Here is a 21,480-nt window from a genome sequence, read left to right as displayed (position 1 = left end):
TCTATGTAATAGATATGTGGTATCTAGAGCCAATTTTATTAAACCATATGGAATTCGAAAAAAGTCCAATAAAAGATAATATGATAATTCACAATGAAATGATGTAAAAAATTAATTATTTTTATATTTTCGTACAAGATGAAATTATTGATTGCTGCGTGAAATAATTATTACAGAATAATTGGGTCACATGATTCCTAAATCCTAAACTTGCACGCTTCACGCTACGGATTTTAAAAAAGAGAAACTCTTTAAAAAAAAAAAAAAAACTATCTTCTATATAAAGCCCACTTACAATATGGCCTTTATAGTGCACTTGCATCACATCAGAAAAATTTGCTACAATCCCTATTAATATGGTTTCATTGAGCAACTTGTGACATATCCAACTGGAGAAAACAAATCATGAAATCACTATACTATTCCCTGTACAGTAAAACCTAATCAATTATGCATGACTAGTAATCCAATTCCTTACATTGATGTTGCGAAAACATGTGAAAGAATTTGTGCTCATCCTCCAGAAAATATTGTTAGCTCTCTTCTTAGCGGTTCGCTGTGTCACTCGTCAGTGATTGCGTAGTCATACTCCAACTCATCGGATTCACCCTTCTCCTCGGCTTCCAACCCCTTGTCAGCTCCAACAGGCAAGGAGTAATCCGAACTGTGAGCAAGCTGCGCGATAAAGACAACGCAAATTATACAGTTGATGCGTCAGCACCAATATGTAAACACACTTTCCAACATGAATTATTAGAAAAAAAATAGGTTGCAGTATAAATAAGAGCACTGTATTAGGGCAGAGAAGATACTTGAGATCATCTATATTACCTCCCTGACAAATTTTCACTGATTAAGAACTTTGATCTGTAACGAAAGATTCTTTTTCTACAGCTATGAGATGATCATTTCATGATGTAATGCTGTTTCGAAAGACCTACAAGGTAAATAAAAATCATGCGAAAACATAATAGTTCACAAACCTCAGCTTTCGGTTCTTCCTGATACAAAAACCACCATGGGCCTGCTTTCCATCGCAACCTGGAAAGTAGACCAGAAGTCAATGTATGCTATCGCACATATTTCTCAGATGTAATTATCCTTTACAGCATATAGCAAGATAAAATTACCCTGTATACCCTATGCCGACATGAAGAAACCAAAACATAGAGAACTTAACATTACTGACCCACAAACTATTTCAAATATTGAAAAAAATGAGTTACCTCAAAAATCCCGCAGCCATGCGCAAGCTCATGAACAGGGTTAAGCCAGCCCAAACTCCCCCAAGGCCAAAAGTGGAGGGAGCATATAGCAAAAATAAAGAAGATATTGCACCAACAACCATCTACACAACCAGTAAAATAATGTGGTTTATAAATGAGATATTGTGAATAAAAACCCAATTAAGTGACAAAGTTCCTGAATCGCAAAAGTACATCATACCATAGAGTAAGCAGAATAGGAGAAATCTGACACACCATAATGAAGACCATCAAAGATAAAAGCAAGAGCATTGATTGGCTGGCTGGCGCTGACAAACTGAGATTATGAGAAAATAAGTTAGGGTCTAAGAGATACCAAATGTTAATGAAATTAGAGGCCAAAATGCATACCAGTACGCCGGTCTTAACAATCTGAAGTACCCCAGGATCTTTAGTGAACAGTCGTGCTAAATTGCCAAAAGAGGCAGCCAGGCCAACGCCCAAAGCTATACCAGCAAGCACTCCAGTCTGAAAAGGAGGGAGAAAAAGGCCGTGTTTCAAATATTCTATCCAAAGAAATGAAAAATTCAGAAACTTCCAACTAAAGTTCTTCTTATCAGCAACCAAGCTGAGTAATAAAACACAAAGTAAGACTGGACAAAGTAGTTATTACCTTTAAGACATAGTATGTCACTGCCTTCACCTTTTTGTAGTCAAATTTGGCCAATGAACTTGCAACCAACGCCTGATATTAAGTGAGAAAAGCATTTTTAAATTGTAAAACTGAAGAAAATAAGAGGAAAGGGTGCCAATATGAAAGCTAATTAAATTTTTTAAAAAAACCCTAAATAAAGAGATTACAAAAAGTGAAGGCACCTATTCAGCATAGCTGCTAATCTAACTGAATTTACCTCTGTGATAAGTGTTCTCCAGTAAAGTTTTACTTTTTTGATTATTCATGGAGCTTGTGTGCTATAAATCAAACATGTATATAGTATATGCCATTCTGTTGTTAGATCATAGAGCTCTACTAGCTTGAATTAATGCGGTAAGAGAGCGAAGTGGCACAACAGATGTTGGTGGGTAGCTCATAATATATGATGATGGATAAAAAAAATTTCATACTGTCATGTTTAATGAAAAAAAAAAAATAGTCACAAATAAATAGGCCACAAAATTACATAAAATAAATAAGCAACATACCTGGGCAGAAACAGCCAATGCATCTGAAAGCAAGGATACAGCCAGCCAAACTTGCAAACATATTTGATGAGCAGCCATAGCTAGTGGGCCTTGTCGCGCAGCCATTGATGTGCCGAGCGTCGTTGTTATAAGAACTGACATTGTTCTCCCTAACAGCATGCCCCCTAAGAATTTCAAAATTTAATTAGTAACTTGTACGAGCCAAAACACGTAGATGATCAAAGGAAAAACAGATAGGCAGCGCACAACAGTTACTGCTAGCATAAACAACCTTCAGGAGGACGAAGAGTTTGCTGACTTTGATAGCAGCTAACTCCCAAATGCAACACATAAACAGAAATAGTACATTATAGACCAGTAGTGATTTGAGTCAGTGCCTCATACGTAAATTAACTACTCACCAGATTTTATATACCCGCCAAATTGTAGATCTTCAATCTTTGGCGGCAGTATGACAGCCCTTTTACTCAGAGACCAAAGAAGTAAAAACGTAGTAATGTACCTGAATATTTAAGGATATAAAAGGTAAGCATCAAATGATAGAATAAGTTGGATACTACAGCAAAATAGGAGAAGAAAGTAATTCCACAAAGTCAATAAGCTAAGGAACATCATGGTCCGCAAATAAACGATTGATGTGGCATCATGGTCCACAAATAAATGATTGATGTGGCCTGACGAATGAAAGCTTCCCCTCAGAGAAAATGAACCTAGATAAAACTAAATCGCTAGCAAAATTAGGTCATGAATAGGGCATGACTTAATACTACACTGAAGGATTCCCTAAGTTCAAAGAAAAGCACTCCTTTAAGTTCAAAGAAAAGCACAGAGTACGTACACGCCAAATCTAAAGAGTGATAAGAAAAATTAGTGTGCATTAATGGAAGTTACCAAAAAATGATAAAAGTTTCTCTTTGATGGTATAGAAATGAATTCATTGTAGAAGGATAGTTTAATGTCAAACTTACTGCGATGTGACAGTTGCAAGAGCAGCTCCAGTCACTCCAAGATGGAAAGAGTAAACAAGTACAGGAAGTAGAACTACAGCTGAAAGATTGCCCAAACCTGCAGATCAGAAAATTAAGTCACAATGAAGGGCCTCATGGAGACAAAAGGAGCTAATTATTCATGTAACACTTAATGAATATATGTGACAAGAAAGACTTCCAAAATTGCCTGAAAATAATAAACGATTATTTAAGGCAGAAAATGTAATGCAAGCTAATTAGCAAAAAAAAAAAAAAAAAGAACCTTAAATTTCACGGAAACTGGAGAGGTCGTGCTTTCAGGAAAATTAAGTAGCTGAAGTACCTTTAATCAAATATTAGTACCTATAAATCGGTGACTGATACAACCAAACTAAGAGCTGTAATTGAATAACAATTTCAACATGCGCCACAAATAAATTCGAAAGTTGAAAAGAATATGCATGTATTTATCATCAAAAATCTCTTCCAGCACAAACAGTTGTCTAGATCTGAACAAAATTTTTGACCAAAAAATCTATAACTGATAGAATCATCTCATAACGACAGATGACCAAATACTGCCTCTCACCGCACTACATTGGTGATAACTCCCTCCATTTGAATTCCAAGCCTTGAGAATAATAATAGTAATTTGAGGTACTTAATAGTCCTAAAATACAATTTTTCGATGGCTGTTAACACTTGCCTACATAAAGTACAGGAGTCTTTGTATCCTTGAATCCACGGAAGACACCTTGAACTGCCAAAGAAACTACAACTGCAGGAGCACCTAGTGCTCTCAATGATAGAAACACTTGAGCTGGGTAGCGCATAGGTGAGGCCTGCTCAAGAAAAATAAAATGAATATTATCCCTCAATGAATGGAAAACCGCATAGGTGAAGCCTGCTCAAGAAAAATAATATGAATATTATCCCTCAATGAACGGAAAACCATGTCTAAGGAAGAGAAGGCAATATTTATTCCGAAAGCTTCAAAATATGGCTCACAAAGAATAACTAACAACTTGGCTTTACATTTACAGTCCAAACGATAAGACAAATGATAAATTATTGAAACTTCTGTTGACAAAATATTAGACTACAAAATCAAATGCAATCTGCGAACTTACTGGTGGTATGCCCATTATGTTGAGAAACATTCCAGATCCCAGAAATAAAGCCAAGGCTTCAATCAGACCAATTCCAGCCGCCAATAGTAAAGCAGATGAGACAGAGGGTAGTCTCATTTTTTCTGCACTGTCACCAGATATTCGCTTATCCTGCAATTTCTCTTTCCAAGAACCGTTATCTGTGAATTCATCAAACCAAAACTAACAATGAAAAAAAATTCCCTCAGATATCAGCAGATGATTTAATTCGGCGGATGTCATACCAGAAATAAGCGTTCTGCTATAATTTTTTGAAATGTCTTCCGCCACAAATGAGGTAGTGATGTTCAAAAGTGGAATATTGAAAAGCTTTGATACGATGTTGAAGATTGACACCGCAACAGCAGCCGAAGCCAACTCCACAGGACCTTGGGACATATTAAGACAGGATGAAGTAACAATATTTAGAAAAATCAAAAAACATTATGATCTAGTTAGACAAAGAAATGACTCAAACAAGAAGGGATACAATGAAGGGAGTGGCTAGCAGTAGAACTATCATATTCATGGGGAAATATCTGTTGAAGTAAATTATTTCTTCGACCAAAAGGGATCAATAGCTTGTCCAAGAATAGCTGGTATAGTACCTAATCTACCAACATATGCTGTCTCCATCAGTTGAGCCAAGGGATCAATAGCTTGTCCAAGAATAGCTGGCAAGGAAAGAGCTAAGAGCTCATTTATAACACTCTGTGAATGCTGCCCACTGATATGATCCTCAACTGAGTTACTGAAAAGAAAATGAACCTCATCACTTCTTTCTCTCTTGCAATTTTTTTTTTCTCCAGACTAAAGAAGACCGAAATAATAATAGAGATGAACAAAGGCCCAACTTAATAGATTGGATAGAAGTAATATTAATTTAGCAATTGAGTACTTAATGAATTGGATTACTTCTTAGTATTGATAGAATTCATTGCTCTCCATCTGTTATTAGACAGCATATGCTATGAGGAAAAATTGATGATATAATTTGAAATAGATCCTCCGTTAATAGATATGTTTCAACTAGAAAACAGAAAAGCTATGCGGTAAACACATTATAAACGACGAGACTCAATTCATCAAGAGAGAGGCATACATGACCTGATAATGCTCCCAAATTTTTATTAACAAGACTACTACAACATATATCGCAGATGGGGTGAAATACATGATTTAGGTGTCAAAATGTGAAAATTGTTCTACATTCAATTATTAAAAGAAAACACAGAAAACTTACAGGAACAGAGAAAGTACTAACGATGGTTTCATACAAACCATGAATATTAGCATGTTAAAGTAAATGATAATCATTCGAATTCAACAAACTAGAATTTAAGAGGGAGAGTTTGAGATCATACACCACAGCCTCCTTAATACTATCCGAATGATGGCCATTACTCTGGTCGAACTCTTTATCAGTATCATCTGAACTCAAACCACATTCAGAAAAGGACCGACTGTTGGCGACAGAGATGGCGCGTTTTCTACATGCAGTTAGAGATAACTGCGTAAGATTTGCATAGTGATAGAAATTTTTTGAGATTTTGATCTTATAACTTCTACTTGATCGCATCGGTATAACGGAAAAATTCGTTCTTTTATTTGCTTTTCCATCACGATATTTTGCCACCAATCCAGGAGGAAGCCCATGCTGCTGTAGCGCCTTCATTACGGGAAGATTCAACTAGCACTACCTGCAAGTATACAATTGCGAATAAGGTAATAATTATAAAAACCACTAAAATTCGAGGATCACTAGGAGATTCCACAAAATGAGTTCTATAACTATTATAGATTTGTTTAAATCCACAAGATTGTTCCATTAGGAGACATAATTACTACATTTAATCACTAAAACATTCACCCTGCTTCTCAGTACCCTAAAATTTCGCAAAATTTTTTTTTAAAAAAAACAACCAATAAATCAAAGAAAACAAGAAATTGCCGTCCTGATTACTGCAGATTCTGAGAAACTGAGAGCTCATATTAACAGAATAAATGAACTAAAAATAGATAAAATCATCGACGAACATAACAATAACTCCACGCATCATCATCATCATCCGAAGAGCATATACATAATCAAAACCTCTGCCCCGATCTATAGCAATCACGTGAAATTGAAGATACCAACAAATTCCCCGGATACAAATTTAAAGCCAAAACTCTTGAATCAAACATCGAAAAACAACTTTACAGCACCAAATAACTCTTTCTGCAAAGGAAAAATCGTAAGGAAACCAAAAAAGGGAAAATGAGCGAGAATTTGGCGAGAGATAAACCTCGGTTTAGCTCTACTTTTATCTTCGTTTCTCCTCACGCACCGAGAGAAGTGAGAAGTGAGAGAAAATTAAAGAAGCTTCACAGAGAACAGTGTCGGTTTCGAGGTGCGGAGGTGGTTTTATTTCAGAGCCGGGAAAGGGAGAAGCTGGACCGGGGATTGCGGTTCGGACCGGGATTCCCAGACCAGGCGCGAACCGCCTGTCTACGTCCAATCTTGCAGTACAAGTTGCGAAGCAGGCTTAATCACACGCCCCTGCACCGCTTGAAACTTTTTGGGAAAACTTCAAAAACCAACCCTTAGTTTCGTACCTTTTTCATTGTAGTACCCCACGATTAAAAATACATTAATTTAGTATCTAGTATTTTCGTACTTTTTTATTTTAATATTCTATAGTTTAAAATGCATCAATTTTGTACTCTATGGTTTCTTCTTCTTTTTTTTTTTTCGTCGGCTCCTCTGTTAATATTTCGTTAAATTACATACAAAAAACTTCATATATCTTATCTAGATTTATCGAATATTTACTTTAGTACCCTTTAGTTTTAACTTCATCACTAATTTTTTTTTCCTGCATTAATATTTTGTTAAATTACAAAAAACTTCATATACCCTACCTAGGTTTATCGAATATTCACTTTAGTACCCTTTAAATTTAACTTTGTCACTGATTTAACAAAAAAAAAATTAGTGAAATGAATAATAAAAAGAGAAAAATGAAACGGGTACTAACTTAATACACTTTAAACCACAGGGTACTAAAGTGAGAAAGTGCGAAACCACGGGAGCTAATTTGATACACTTTAAATCACAAAATACTAAAGTGAGAAAGTGTGAAACCACATAGGGGTATTTGAAGTTTAACCTTTTATTTTTTATTTGGGTAAATTGCACTGTCACCCTCTCAAACTGCTAAAAAAAATTTAATATTTTAAACTCTAATGTTTTATTTATGTTATTCTTTTCGTCAATTTACCTTCAAGTTTCGTTAATCAAAAATTGATGAAAAAAATAATATGAATGAAATATTAAAGTTTAGAATATTAAATCTTCATTTTATGAGTTTGGAGGATAAAATGAAACTCCACAAAAAACTTAGGAGGTAACAGTGCAATTTAGCCCAATACAGTATTTCATTAGAATATGTTATTTATAAACTAATTACTGACACTCAAATTAGTAATTATGCAAAATTTTGAATTTATATATTTTTTATCCTAAAATAAATCATAGCACAAATTATCCTATATTTTATGGTATAAAGTAAAAAACAAAGAAAAAGAAAAAGAAAAAAAAGAGTAGTTTAAAGATAAGAAAAGAAAAATACTAGCCAGCTAGCTAGCTACGATGCTTGAACACCCTACTCTCTCTGTATACTCGCTAATATAGTTGATTTATAATAAATGTTCTCATCCAGATATAAAAATTTTAACTCTCAGTTAATTTTATATAGTACACATTTCTCATCTTTATCACTAGAAGAATTATTCTAGAGATTGCACTTACTTCCTATAAAATTATACAATATAATTTTACTATAGCCGAAAATCAAAATTTTATATTTCTTTTCAACAAATTAGAAATTTTGAATGTAAAAATATAATACTATTTTATAATAAATTAAAATTTTTTAAAATAAAATTAGTGATGTTAGATTAAGAGATACTAAATATCATGTCATCCTTCGTATATTGGCCGCACATACTGCATAAGCGATCTAATCCATTTGTTTGTATGTTTTTTCAATATTTTTCTTTAAGCTATCCTTCTAATATAATTAAATATTTTTGTAAAAAAAAATTTCAACAATCAAATATTTCTGTTATTCATGAAATTTTGATGGAGTTTTACTTTACCTTCCAAACTCAAAAAATAGATATCTAATACTCTTAAACTCTAATATTTCATTCATGTTACCCATCTTGTCAGTTTCAGTTAACAAAGCGTGTCGAAAACTTGACGAAAGAGATAACATGAATGAAATATTAAAGTTTATAGTGTTATATATTTATTTTAGGAGTTTAGAGGATAAAATAAAATTCCGCCGAAAGTTCAGAGAGTAAAAGTATAATTTACCTTTTTTTATTTTTAATTTAAAATTAAAATATACAGAATTTATTTTATCTATGATTAATACAAAAAATTAAAGAATAAAATTTTGCCGGGCCGTGCCGTGCTGTGGATCAGCCGAATCACATGTCCCGCGCTCATGACGGACACGGTCCACGGTAATCCTCAGTCACCTAATAATTTTCTGGAGAATATTATTTTAAAAAGTTAATTTGTCGCATAGTGTAATAAGGGTACAATTCAATTCACCTCATTGTAGCTTGGAGCACGGTTTAAAAAATTGTATTTAATTTTTCTATGATTTAGTTTAATTATTTCATGATTTTCCTTTTGTTTCGTTATAAAAACATGCAGTTAAATAGACTACCACTTTGTGATTTTTAAATTATTTTGTAATCCTACTTGCTGCTAATTTTTTTAATAAAATAATAATAAAGTTATAGAATAATTTAGTATACATTTTAAACCAAAACGTGGTAACATAAAAAATACACCAAATCATAGAAGGCAAATTGAAGTTTATCCATAGTATAATTACACTTAAAGGGAAAACTTCAAAAACCCCCTTTGTGGTTTTAATTTTTTTCATTTTAGTACCATGTGATTTAAAATATATCAAGTTAGTACCCTGTGGTTTCTCACTTTATCACTTTAGTACCCTGTGGTTTAAAGTGTATTAAGTTAGTACACTGTGGTTTTACACTTTATCACTTTAGTACCCTGCGGTTTTAATTTTGTATCAAGTTAGTACCATGTGATTTTTTAAATCACAGAATACTAAAGTGATAAAGTGTGAAACCACAGAATACTAAAGTGATAAAGTGCAAAACCACAGGTATTAACTTGATACATTTTAAACCACAGGATACTAAAGTGATAAAGTGAAAAATCACAAAATACTAACTTAATATATTTTAAACCACAGGTACTAAAATGAAAAAATGTGAAACCACAGAGGGGGACACTTTATTGAGCAACGACCTTGTTGCCAAAAAAGCAACGCTACCATAGGCAGAAAAATGAATGTAAATTCTCTTTTGTGGAATTTAAATATACATCCTAAATGGAACGTACAAAATAGTTAAATATAGCTTTTTTAATTAAAGGATGATAAAGTAAATTGCGCTATACTATATCTAGGAATGTTAACCAGCCAAACATAAGCAAGCTAGGGCTGGATCTTGTTCGTTCATTTATTAAATGAGCCAAATGCGAACTGATTTGTTAAAACATCGAACTGAAAATTTCAGCTCTTGTTTGATTCGTTAAGATTTTTGAGTTAAAAAATTTAACTCGTATTCTCATTTCAAACTGAACATGAGCTGGCTCGTGAATAACAAGCTAGATTGTAAGCCCTAAGTATGTGTGGGCAAATTGAAATTTGGCCAATAATTAAAGAACAAAATATTGTGGCTTGTTGTGGCGGACTGTGGATCGGCCCACGGTCGTCCTTATTCATCTGTTAATTTTTCCGCTGTATAACTTTTCTTTTTTTTTTTTGAGAAATAGGTAGCACGCTACCCGCTTCGTCTATTTCATTTGAAAATAAACTTAGTTGAAAATATGAATCAACTAGAATTCGAACTTGGATTTCGAATACCAACCATCAAATTCTTTGCCACTTATTTTAGGGACCGCCGGTCTGTATAACTTATTTTCACAAGTTAGATTTGGCACGTAGTAAAATTACTTTTCTCATCGAACAACGGCCTGTTTTTCGAAAACCAAACCTCGACTTGCTGTTCATGAAAAATGCTACATATAAAAACGAACAGATGAGATGAAAGCGACAGGAATCATTGCTCGAACGCGCCCAAAACAAAACCCGACAAAACCCACACCAGCACCAATTTGAAACTTCACTAATTCAAAATCCATAATTATTTTATATTTTTGATGGAGTTCGTAACTTCGTATCAATAGAATAAAAATAATGAAAAATGAAAAGTTTGTTGCCTTTCTCTAAAGAAAAAAATAATTTTTTTTCAAAAGTTTTTTAAAATTATTTCAAAATCTTAGAATTTATTAATGAGATTTAAAATTTTAGAAAATATTTTAAAGTAGATTAAATTTAAAAATTTTGAATTTGAGGATATATTTATATTTATATTGTAATTAAAAAGGAAAAATAAATCCACCCCCTCGAACGATCCTTTCCTCGTCCTCATAATATTCTCTTCCCACTTCCCACTCTCACTCTTACTCTCTCTCTCTCTCTCTCTATTCCTCTAATAAAAGTGAAGCAATAAAAGATGACGAGCTCCCTCCACCCTCTCCTCCTCCAACTTCTCCTTCTCCTCCCTTTGTCTCCTCCTCCCTCGGCCTCCGCCGCGCGATTCGCGTGCGGCGGCGGCACGTGCCAGTCGCTGCTCGGCTACGCTCCCCCGAACGCCACCACGCTCGCGGAGGTGAAGTCGCTGTTCCAGCTCCGGTCCCTCCGCGGCTCCCTCCTCGCCCCCAACTCTCTCCCCCTCTCCACCCCCTCCTCCCTCCCCCTCCCCCTCCCCGCCGCCTCCCTCCTCCGCCTCCGCCTCCCCTGCTCCTGCTCCCGCGGCGTCGGCGCCTCCTTCCGCCGCCCCCTCTACATGGTCATTTTCACAAACACGTGCTGTGCAGACCTTAAGCTTAAGCTTAAGCTGATAGATAACGAACGGTATTTTTTTTTAAAAAAAAAAATAATAAATAATTCGACAGGTCAAGGCCGGCGACACCCTCGACGCCATTGCGCGGGGGACCTTCGCCGGGTTTGTTACCTCCGGCGAGATTGCGGCGGCGAACAATCTGTCGGACCCGAACCGCGTCGCCGTGGGGCAGCAGCTGTATGTGCCGTTGCCGTGCAGCTGCGACGCCGTCGGCGGCGAGGAGGTGGTGCACTACGCCCACGCGGTGGCGGCGGGGAGCTCCGTCGCGAGGATCGCCGCGGAGTTCGGGACGACGGAGGAGACTCTGATGAGGCTGAACGGGATCAAGGATCCCAACGGCCTGCAGGCCGGCCAAATTCTTGATGTCCCGCTGCGAGGTTAGAGTGCTATCCGACTGCTCATACCTAATTCTCTGTCTTTAATTTGGGGCCATGCTTTTACCGTTGTTATTACGTAATTAAGATAATGGACTAATTTTGCAAGATAAGAGATGGTAGAGTCTGAAATTCGAAGCAGAAGTATGCTTGCTAAATTTAGGCTTCATTTGGGATTGCTATGAGATTGCGTTAAGTGCGGTGAGAAAGTATGATAGAAAAATATCTTGTTTGTTTTCGTACATAATATTACGTTCCGCATATCCCGATGAGTCGGTTATGATATATTTTTTACCGTCCCATCGGAGAACGCAGAAATATATTCCTATATACTTTTATTCTAACTTCATTTTATCTAATAGCGTCAAATGAGTCTCAATACCAAACTAAGTCTTAGTAGAAAACTTTGACAAGTTACTGGATTAATGAATAATTTTATAATTGTTGTTGTTCAGTGTGATTTACTAATGGTACTGTACAGGGTGGCATGTCGAATTCTTGGGAAATTTCTAGATTAACGAACAGTTTTACCCTCAGACTGATGCTTCGTGATTGCGATATTGTTAAGATTATTAAAGTGATTATTAAGAGACCATCTCAAGAGTGGTTTAAGAATCCTCTATTCATTTTCAAGGTACAGAAGGAAAGAAAGAAAATTATTTTACTTACGAGCTGAAAAATGAGCATGGAATGTACGAACCGCATTGGTAGTGCAAATTTTAATAAATTCTTTCTCTCGTTGTTTCTTCTTTATTTGTGTTGAAATAACAACCTGGGAAGGATGTCACGATCGGAAATTATAACCACTTCTCGCTGTATAAAGTTTTCCTTAACTAGTTTTACTGTTTTTTCTTTTCTTTACTTATCGTCTCCGTTTAATGACTAATTGTTGAAACACTGATGGATGGAACAGCTTGTTCCTCATCAATAAGCAGCACTTCTATCGACCGCAATCTTCGTGTCCCAAACGGTAGCTACATTCTTACTGCCAACAACTGTGTCCTCTGCAGCTGCAGTTCCTCCTCATGGCAGTGAGTACTCACTCCACTTTAAAAAAGAAAAAAGATCTCCTTACTAATGATATTTTCTTCTTGAAATGTGATTTTGTTAGAAAATGCTATAACTGGTTTTCCAACGTGTTCTAATTCTGCGAATTTCCAGGCTCGATTGCCATCCTACACAGGGGATAAGCTCGTCAACTTGTCCCGCCGCAATGTGCGGGAACATGTACCTCGGCAATACATCATCCAGCTCACCCTGCGAACGCGCAACATGCGCATATACGGGCTACACGAATAAGACCTCCTCCTTCGCCATCCTCACGAATCTGACCATCCAGTCCTTGTGCAACACTAGTAAGTCTCTAACTCAAAACACCTCATATTATGTGTCTATCGAGATATAGCAAATAAAGCTGTTCAATTGGCTTAACAGGCGGAGCACCGCCGCTGTCGCAGCCTACCAGTGGCGCAGCATTAAGGCTGGGATTGCAGGGCGTGAAGTTGACGGAGCTTCTCATTTTCTTTCACATTGCTTTGCTGTGTCTTGCTTTTCTAAGTCGATGTTAGGAGGAGTCGATTTTTTGTCGATGTGGGTCACTTTTCTTGTGTTGTGGCACCAATTGAGTAGAGACTAATAACTAGCTGTGCTGAAACCAGACTGCTATCATGAGAGGACTCTAAAACTGTTTATATGAGAAGGTAGTTTTGGATTTAGAATGTAACTCTCTGGTTTAATGATTCAAACTATTAGACCATTTTGAAATAGGCCATGCTGATTGCTCTGATCTTTTTGCGCGCGCGCGTTTGCTCGCCTGTTTGTGTGTGTCTCTCACTATGCTACTGCAGTGGCAGGTTGAGATTTTGGGCTGAGGATTACGCGTAGTCGGCCAATTTGCCAGGCCTTGGCCCTGGCCCGCAAGCTTAGGTTTTGGGCCGGGGTTAATCGTGATTCCTAACATGAAAAGCTTCATTAAGTTAGATCATACTATTTAACCAACCACCCACTTAACCTTAAGGGGCCCACATTATTATAACCGCACATTTTTTAATCCAACTGCCGAAAACTTACAAGCACCAATAACTTGGTACTTTTAAAAACATAGGAGCTCAATTATATATATATATATATATATATATATATATATATATATATATATATATATATATTGTTATTTAAAAATAACTCTGCTGTTAGTACGTATTAAGCCATCTCGTTTTAAACCTATGTTAGATTTCTACTAGAGTTAAAAAAAAGTCAATTTTTTTTTTTGCTAGTTTAAGGGTAAATAAGAAATATTTATGATAGTAAATAGGTATATTTGAAAGGGCAAAGGTCAAAATATATTTCTTTTGCCCTTAACTTTAGAACGACTAAGAAAATTTGGTATCGGTAAAAGAGTATGTTTGAAAGATAAACTAATAATTTTACAGAGATAACAGTTATTTTTGATAGCTTACTAACAAAATTTAACTCTAACGATATTATATTAGCCTTTTAAAAAAGATAAATAAAAAATCTAAAATATTTTCAGTAGTATATAAATAATTGCTCCTTAAGTTAAAGGCGTATTTAATCTCCTAACCATTGCCACATTGATCGAGTTCAATTCAAGTGGGTGGTACTGGAACATGCCCGTAATGTGAAGAAGGATAAACAAAGTGACGGTATTTGGTTCCATCGTGCCTTGTGGTTCGTCCCGCCTCAATCTCAATCTACCAGCTCAAATCTTCAATAGGAATGTTAACGGTCGGATTCAGGGTAAATTTTCAAACACTCAAACCCGGCTCCAAATCTGAAATTCAAATCCGCATCCGAATCCAAACCCGATGAATTTTTAAAATCTATATCGAAATCCGAATCCGACTAAAAATTCGAAAGCTCGTAAGCATATTTTATTATACGATGTAAATATTAAATTTAGTCAATCTTGGGTTTTTTTTTTTTTTTTGTGTGTTTTTACAGGGCCTGTTGCAGTACTTTAATTCGGTAGAGGGTTGCATCGACTTGATCCGATCACACGAAGCGGGTCTCAACTTCACCTACAACTGGATTGTCCGGACCCGAGTTGACGGATTCTGGTCCGGCCCACTCGACCTGGATGCATTCTAGCTCGGGTCGACCTACGTTGTCCCGCAGGGCTCGCGATACGGCGGACTCAACGACCGGCTCGGCATCGGCGGCCGAGCTGCATCACTTGTGGCCCTTTCCCGGCTTTCGGCCATCTCCCGGTTAGACTGTGTCGGCTATCGTGAGCTCAATTCTGAGTCGGCCTTTAAGGCCCAATTGGACACGGCCCGTGTGAGGGTCCATGAACGTCGGTTTCCGTTGTTTTGTGTTGTGACCGATAGGCGGTATGTGTACCCGCCGGACTGTTACAAGGTCCCGGTGGCGTCGATGGGGAGCCCCGGCCCACTTAGCGGTGTGAAGTGCCGGGCGTGTCGGCCAGTGTGCACGGGCCCGTGTGCGGCCTAAATGGTGAGTGGGCTCGACAGGCGGTGGGGGTGGACCGAGTGGGAAGAGGTATTTGATGAATTCCTAGAATATGGCGCCTTTGTGGCAATCTATTTGAGTACATTATGAAGCTCGAGAAGAAAAGATTGATTCATTTTTTGCGGAGGCGGTGATCGTGCGGCGGAGGGTGACGGAGATGGGAGTGATGGAATGCATTGAAGAGTTGGAGGCCTTAGGGGCCTAGGGGGAGGGCGGCCTGTTGGAGCGGGCCGTCCTCCGACAAGATTTGTGGGTTGGGTTTGAGCCGCGCGAAGTCTACATCTAAAAAAACTACCTCATATGAACAAATTTTTTTTTAGATATTTTATAGAATTACGTTACTATACTTTCCATAGTACCAAACATTTGGTATTATAGAGTTTTCGGCCGTTGGATAAAAGGATGTGTGGTTAGGATGATAGTAATTTTCTAGAGTTGAGTGAATGGCTAGTTGAATAGTATAATCTAACGAGTGAAAAAACTTTAAGGGTAGATCTAACGGTAGAAAATACGATAGTATCAAAAGTTTGGTACTATCGATTGGACTCAATTTTTATAATATGAGAAGTAAAACAATATCATATTATCATCTCAAATAGCAATGATATATCCATGATATATCCATGATGGTTATGAAATAAAGGACAAAATTAGATGGCCTACAACAATTGTATTGGGCTTAAATATAACTCTATAAAGGAACTTAAAAGCCCAAATCCTTTCCCATTTGTACTTTTTAGACCAGTTGGTAGGGATGTCAATTGGTAAGGATATTCAAAATTTCATCCGAACCCGAACCCGAATGAAACGGATATATCCGATGGATATGTATATGGATTCGGATATGGATATCGAAAATAGAAACCCGACGGATATGGATTCGGATATGGATTTTGATTGTACCCGATCCGAACCCGAACCCGAACCCGACCCGAACCTGATCCGAATTGGCCATCAATATAAGTCATCTCACAATGTCACTTTTACAAATGCTATCCAACTATCAAATGCTGTAAACATCATTTACAAGTGTATGGCATTGGAGATGTTTACAAATTTTATAGCTTTCTTATGTTGGTGAACAAATGTGATATACATGTAATAGCAACTGGGAATAGGATAATGACAATCAATAGAACTAGATTCTCCATTCCACCAAATAGATGTTGAAGCTTAGTTTATCAATAATATGTAATGCCTTTAATATTTATATATGTACACATAAGTTAAGATGTATGTAGTTCATCAATTTAAATAATAGAAATAATTAAACGGGTCATATTTCTCAAAAAAAATAAAAAAATTTAAACGGGTCATATTAGTTACATCGATCGAGTAGCTCATTTACGAAGTGGGTCGCATTCATATTTAGAATTTTAACCTAATTACTAAATAGAACGAATTTGGATCGACCTGCCTGCTCTTTTATTTTTTTTGAAGAAAAATATTAAACTATTTGTTTCGTTCATTTTGCTTTTCAGAAATAAGCTCAGTTAAAAATATAAAACAACTAAATATCAACCTTGTAACTACTGTTAATATTTACAACTTAAAAGTCTTTTTTTTTTTTGATNTAAAAAAAAAAAAAAAAGACTTTTAAGTTGTAAATATTAACAGTAGTTAATATTTACAACTTAAAAGTCGACCACGCCATTTATGGCTTATTACTCAGACTTGCTAACTTGGTCACGTGACTCACGTGGACAAAAAGTTGGGATATTTTTGGGATTATGAGGCCCAAAGTCGACATAGATGTTGCCATTAGCTGTTTTTTTTTTTTTTTTTTTTTTTTTTTTTTTTTCATCTTGTTACGGCAACTAAAGAGAGTGATGTCCAACCTTGTTCACCTATTATTATTTTCAGGTGGCTCGTCAAACCACGAGACGTTCCACCAAATGAAAACAGCAGCTTCTCCCATGCATACGCAAGAATTTGCATGGCACCACAATGATAGTCCTGTGGGCCGAGTTCGAATCCACTTATTTAGGTTCCGTTTCGGGTTATTGCGAAAAAAAAAAGGTATAAATATTTATCTTACTTTTTTCTATTTTTAAAAATTTTTATTTTGTAATTTTTACAAAATTACAAGTTGATTCTATCACAGTTCCGTCTACTGCATATTATACAAAAAATATTCATTAAAATAGCAGAAATACACTATTTTTTTTTTAATAACAAGTATAAGAGTAATTTGATCATTTCGCTCTCTTTGTTAACGTCGTAATTGTGTAAAAATATTTCTAAAATTTTTTAAAAAATAAAATATTTCTTTTTAAAAGTCAGGAATAAAAAGTGAAAAAAAAAAGTATTTATAGAAGAATTTTTAAAATTTTAGCCATTACACGCTTTGAGAAAACACGGATTAGATATAATTTCCATTGTTTTACTTAAATTTTTTTTAAAAAAACATACTTTTATATGCTTTTCGCTCGAAATCTTATTGACTCGACAGATTTAGGCCACCATTATGTACGAAATGGGCCAGAAAGTGAGAAAAGGGAAATTAGATGTTTTCAGTTTTTTTTCGGTTTGCAGTTGCCACAAAAAAAATTTTGAAAAACACAAATGGATAATCTTTTTTATATACATGAAATTATTATTTTTTTATTATAAGTATTTTACATGATTAGAAATAGTAAAAAATATGTCGCAATACTTTTCTTTGTTTGAACAATCTATCAAAGAGGTTGAGTTGCACAGAGAAACAGCTATTAGAAACTGAAAATGTCTAATTAGCTAGAGAGATATGATCATCTGTCGCTTTTTCATCTTCAGTTGATCATCAATTATCTTCGAAAATTCTACAGAGGATGATGATTGAAATAGTCAATACTCAAAAGAGTATAGTAGCCTTACTACTGTACTTTTATAAATATAAATCCTTTTAGACTTATAAATTTTCGACCATTGGATGAAGGGATGTGTAGTTACAGTAATAATAGTTTCCTAAAATTTAGTGGGTGGTTGGTTAAATAGTATGATCTAACGGATGAAAATAATTAAATGGGTAGATCTAACAGTCGAAAACTTATGAGTACCAAAAGGCCTATACTCATAAGAGTATAGTAGCCAGACTTTCTCTCTCTACTCCAAATAATACAGTAAATGATATCAAAAATAAAAAAAAAAAAATTGCCATGATCTGTTGAGGAAATGACGTAGGTGAGAGATGCCTTCCTTTTCTTAATCTACTCCAATCTGTAGCATATATATCTGCCAAAAATTCGCCTCCCTCCTAACCCGTCCAGAATAAAACCATATGTGCAGATAACAACATAAGATAAAAATTAATCTATTCTGAATCCACTTTAGTCGATCCTCCCAAAAAAAAAAAACGTTCCTGCCCTCAAATTCGTCCGGTTTGCATTCCTAACTTGAACCTAACTTTCAAAAACAACCTAAGTTTCAATGATGCTTGAAGACAAAACCTTTTGATATTTACGTATAGACCTCTCACTAACCCAAAATTAGGTAATTGTATGCATAAGATAAGAGTCCTTCTATTCTTGTTATTATTGGGAGCTTGTCGCACACTGATTTGATTTAAAATAATATCTTTTTAGAAAACTAAACATTTACTATATATTATTTTTCATTAATAAATAATTTTTATACCGATTAAAGACAGATGCATCGATCCTTCAACGTATATAAATATTTAAATGACAAAAAAGAAAGAGGTGCTAAATAAGATCTAAAATTCACCATAGGTCTAATCCGGAGATTCTTTTCTATATTCGCATACATTTTTTCCTATTATGTAATCACATTAGCAGATAATCGAATCTCTGATCTCTTAAAATGAACATCCGAGATAACTTAAAAAGATGTTCGAAACAATTTTTTTCAACCATGACGTAGATTGCTCCCTTGCTCTCTACCACATCAATTTGCAACTTGCGTTGCGTGGAGGAATTTATAAGTGAATAAACCAACATGCTATATTTGGAAGTGTACATCAAGTTGGAATAAGTTAGGTCATCTTTTAGAACAAGAATAATAAATCCTTATTTCGTATTCATAGATGTTTGAGGCACTGTTTTTGTCAACATCAAATGGGTAATGGCCACGTCATACTATATGATTCGGGCTAAATATTGTACAAATGTATTAAGAAAATGTCAACATCCTCAGCTCACCAACCAATGCCTAGAGTTTTATTTAGTATCTTCAGTTGTACACCTCTTTTTTTTTTTCTTTTTTTTTTTTTAATTTGGCGTGTGGATCTGAATCTCACTTTGTCAACTAAACAAAAAGAATAAAAAAGTATGGAGAACCCTCAAGTACAGAAAAATTTGAAATAGGCCCAAACTTTGCATTTTTATTGATATTTCTTTTACTTTTTATGTAGAAATATGTTCAATGACCCCTCAAATTTTTTTTGAGTAAAATAATTTTCGTTAAAATTTATTTTAAAAAAATTATTAGATATTTTATCAAATTTAGTATCATTTATTATTTAGAAAATAAAATAAAATAAAATTATGATTAATAATTAATAGAGACGTTATTAAGTTTGATACACTTGTTACCGAAACTGTGTATGAAAACACAAACAAAACAAATTAGAAGTTGAGAGATTCTCAAACAAAGAAATAAAACACAGAAAAGATATTCTTGATACATTTGTACCTATTTTTTTCTTTTAATTTGAGTTAGTTTAGTCAACTATATTATAATTTTTTTATATTCATGAATAATTCTGTCAAATTTCATGGGTTTAACTGCTTTTAATCGAAGAAAATGTAAAGTTTGCTGATAATTATGTATCTATGGCTAAAATAATTAAGATCAAAATAAATGAAAATGGAGAGGGTGCTAATTCAAAATTTTGAAGTTTGGAGGCCTACTTCAAAATGGCCTAACCCCACCAAAATTTTGTTCACAAAAATAAAAAAAAAAAAATGATGGGGACAGTTCTAAACATAAAGCTATCCTATTTGTCATTCATGCGACTTTAAAATTTATATTATTTATATAATAAATGTCCGATAAAATCTGCGCACATTAAAACGTGGCTTCCATGTTGGGACCTTTTAATTTAACTTATTAACTAAGAGGTAAATTGCTTCAAAATCCTTGATCTTTTAGAGAGGTTTAAGTTTGGTCCTGGCTTTTCAAATCTAAAAATTTGAATCTTCACCCACATTGATTTGGATGCATGTATCCGCACAATCAATACATAGAAATGTTTAAAAGTTGAATCAAATGAAATTTGACTTTTTTTTTCCTTAAAAAAGAATATGTGTATCGAGCTAGCTTTGATACTATGATAAAAAATGTGAGTCGACTCACCAGATGTGACTCAAGTTTTGGTTATAAGTCGACCGTAAAATTCAAACTAATATAGAGAAAATTTATGAATATTCAAAATTATATTTCTAACGAGTTTAATTTGAATATTTTTTGAATTATTTAATTGTGATAAAATAACTCTTAAGAAGCTTAAGTCAAAGCACGCAAGCATTATATGTAAGAAGCCCTTATGTAATTTGGTTGATAATTGGACTTCGTATTGTTTTTTTTTTTTTTTTCTCTCTCTTGTCTCTTTTTTTTTTTTTATAATTATTATAGTACGTAGAGTTTATGGTGGGAGGGGTTAATTAGATCGGGTACCGTTCATTTATACAGCTGTTGTATATATACCCAACTATACGGTTTAGTTTTATTTATTAATGGAACACATTAAATTAAAATTGAATTTAGATAAAGATGAAATAATAAAATAAAAAAATGAGACCTAGCGACACCTAGCAACTCAGACCGTTTTTGAAATTGCAAACAATTGCGTTAAGTTAGTTATAATAATTTTTTATAATTTTACTATAAACTAAAAAAAAATCAAATCTAATTAAGTGAAATAACTATGTAAGAATTGAACTTGAAATGTTATGATATACTAGTGAAGTAATTCATGGGAAGACAAATAGATAATTGGCAAAAAAAGAGAAAACTTCGACAAAAAAAGAAAAACGGTGATGGAAAAAATGCCGATGAATAAAGATAACAGCCGGAGGAAGAGGGAGAGGAACAGTTAAGCCTAATACTGAGGTGTGATCTGATTAGATTCAAGCAAAAAAAAAGGAGAAAA

At 34.8% G+C, this 21,480-nt stretch overlaps 2 protein-coding genes across 4 annotated transcripts; one reads left to right on the top strand and one right to left on the bottom strand.

The window, feature by feature from the left end:
* Positions 251–6,928, bottom strand: LOC109703671 (protein DETOXIFICATION 45, chloroplastic). 3 transcript variants are annotated; one of them, XM_020224383.1, is made up of 15 exons: positions 6,813–6,928; positions 5,889–6,224; positions 5,133–5,275; positions 4,770–4,913; positions 4,507–4,685; positions 4,083–4,218; positions 3,377–3,473; positions 2,810–2,910; positions 2,409–2,572; positions 1,879–1,950; positions 1,617–1,733; positions 1,447–1,542; positions 1,227–1,348; positions 984–1,041; positions 251–675 (listed from the first exon to the last, which is right to left on the bottom strand). In XM_020224383.1, the coding sequence occupies exons 2-15, from the start codon at positions 6,197–6,199 to the stop codon at positions 562–564; spliced, it is 1,854 nt and encodes a 617-aa protein (XP_020079972.1). In that variant the 5' UTR covers positions 6,200–6,224; positions 6,813–6,928; the 3' UTR covers positions 251–561. The 3 variants fall into 3 exon arrangements, with proteins under 3 accessions (XP_020079972.1, XP_020079973.1, XP_020079974.1); XM_020224384.1 differs by having other exon boundaries at positions 4,507–4,667; XM_020224385.1 differs by lacking the exon at positions 6,813–6,928 and having other exon boundaries at positions 5,889–6,014; positions 6,094–6,226.
* LOC109728970 (chitin elicitor-binding protein-like) lies at positions 11,028–13,681 on the top strand. The gene is made up of 5 exons (XM_020259543.1): positions 11,028–11,469; positions 11,576–11,900; positions 12,811–12,928; positions 13,059–13,252; positions 13,332–13,681. Exons 1-5 carry the CDS (start codon positions 11,134–11,136, stop codon positions 13,463–13,465), a joined length of 1,107 nt encoding a protein of 368 aa, XP_020115132.1. The 5' UTR covers positions 11,028–11,133; the 3' UTR covers positions 13,466–13,681.

Source organism: Ananas comosus, linkage group 25 (genome assembly GCF_001540865.1).
Source record: "Ananas comosus cultivar F153 linkage group 25, ASM154086v1, whole genome shotgun sequence".
NCBI classification, from domain to species: Eukaryota; Viridiplantae; Streptophyta; class Magnoliopsida; order Poales; family Bromeliaceae; genus Ananas; species Ananas comosus.
Note: the sequence above shows the minus strand (reverse complement) of the source record. Positions and strands in the feature narration are given on the sequence as shown.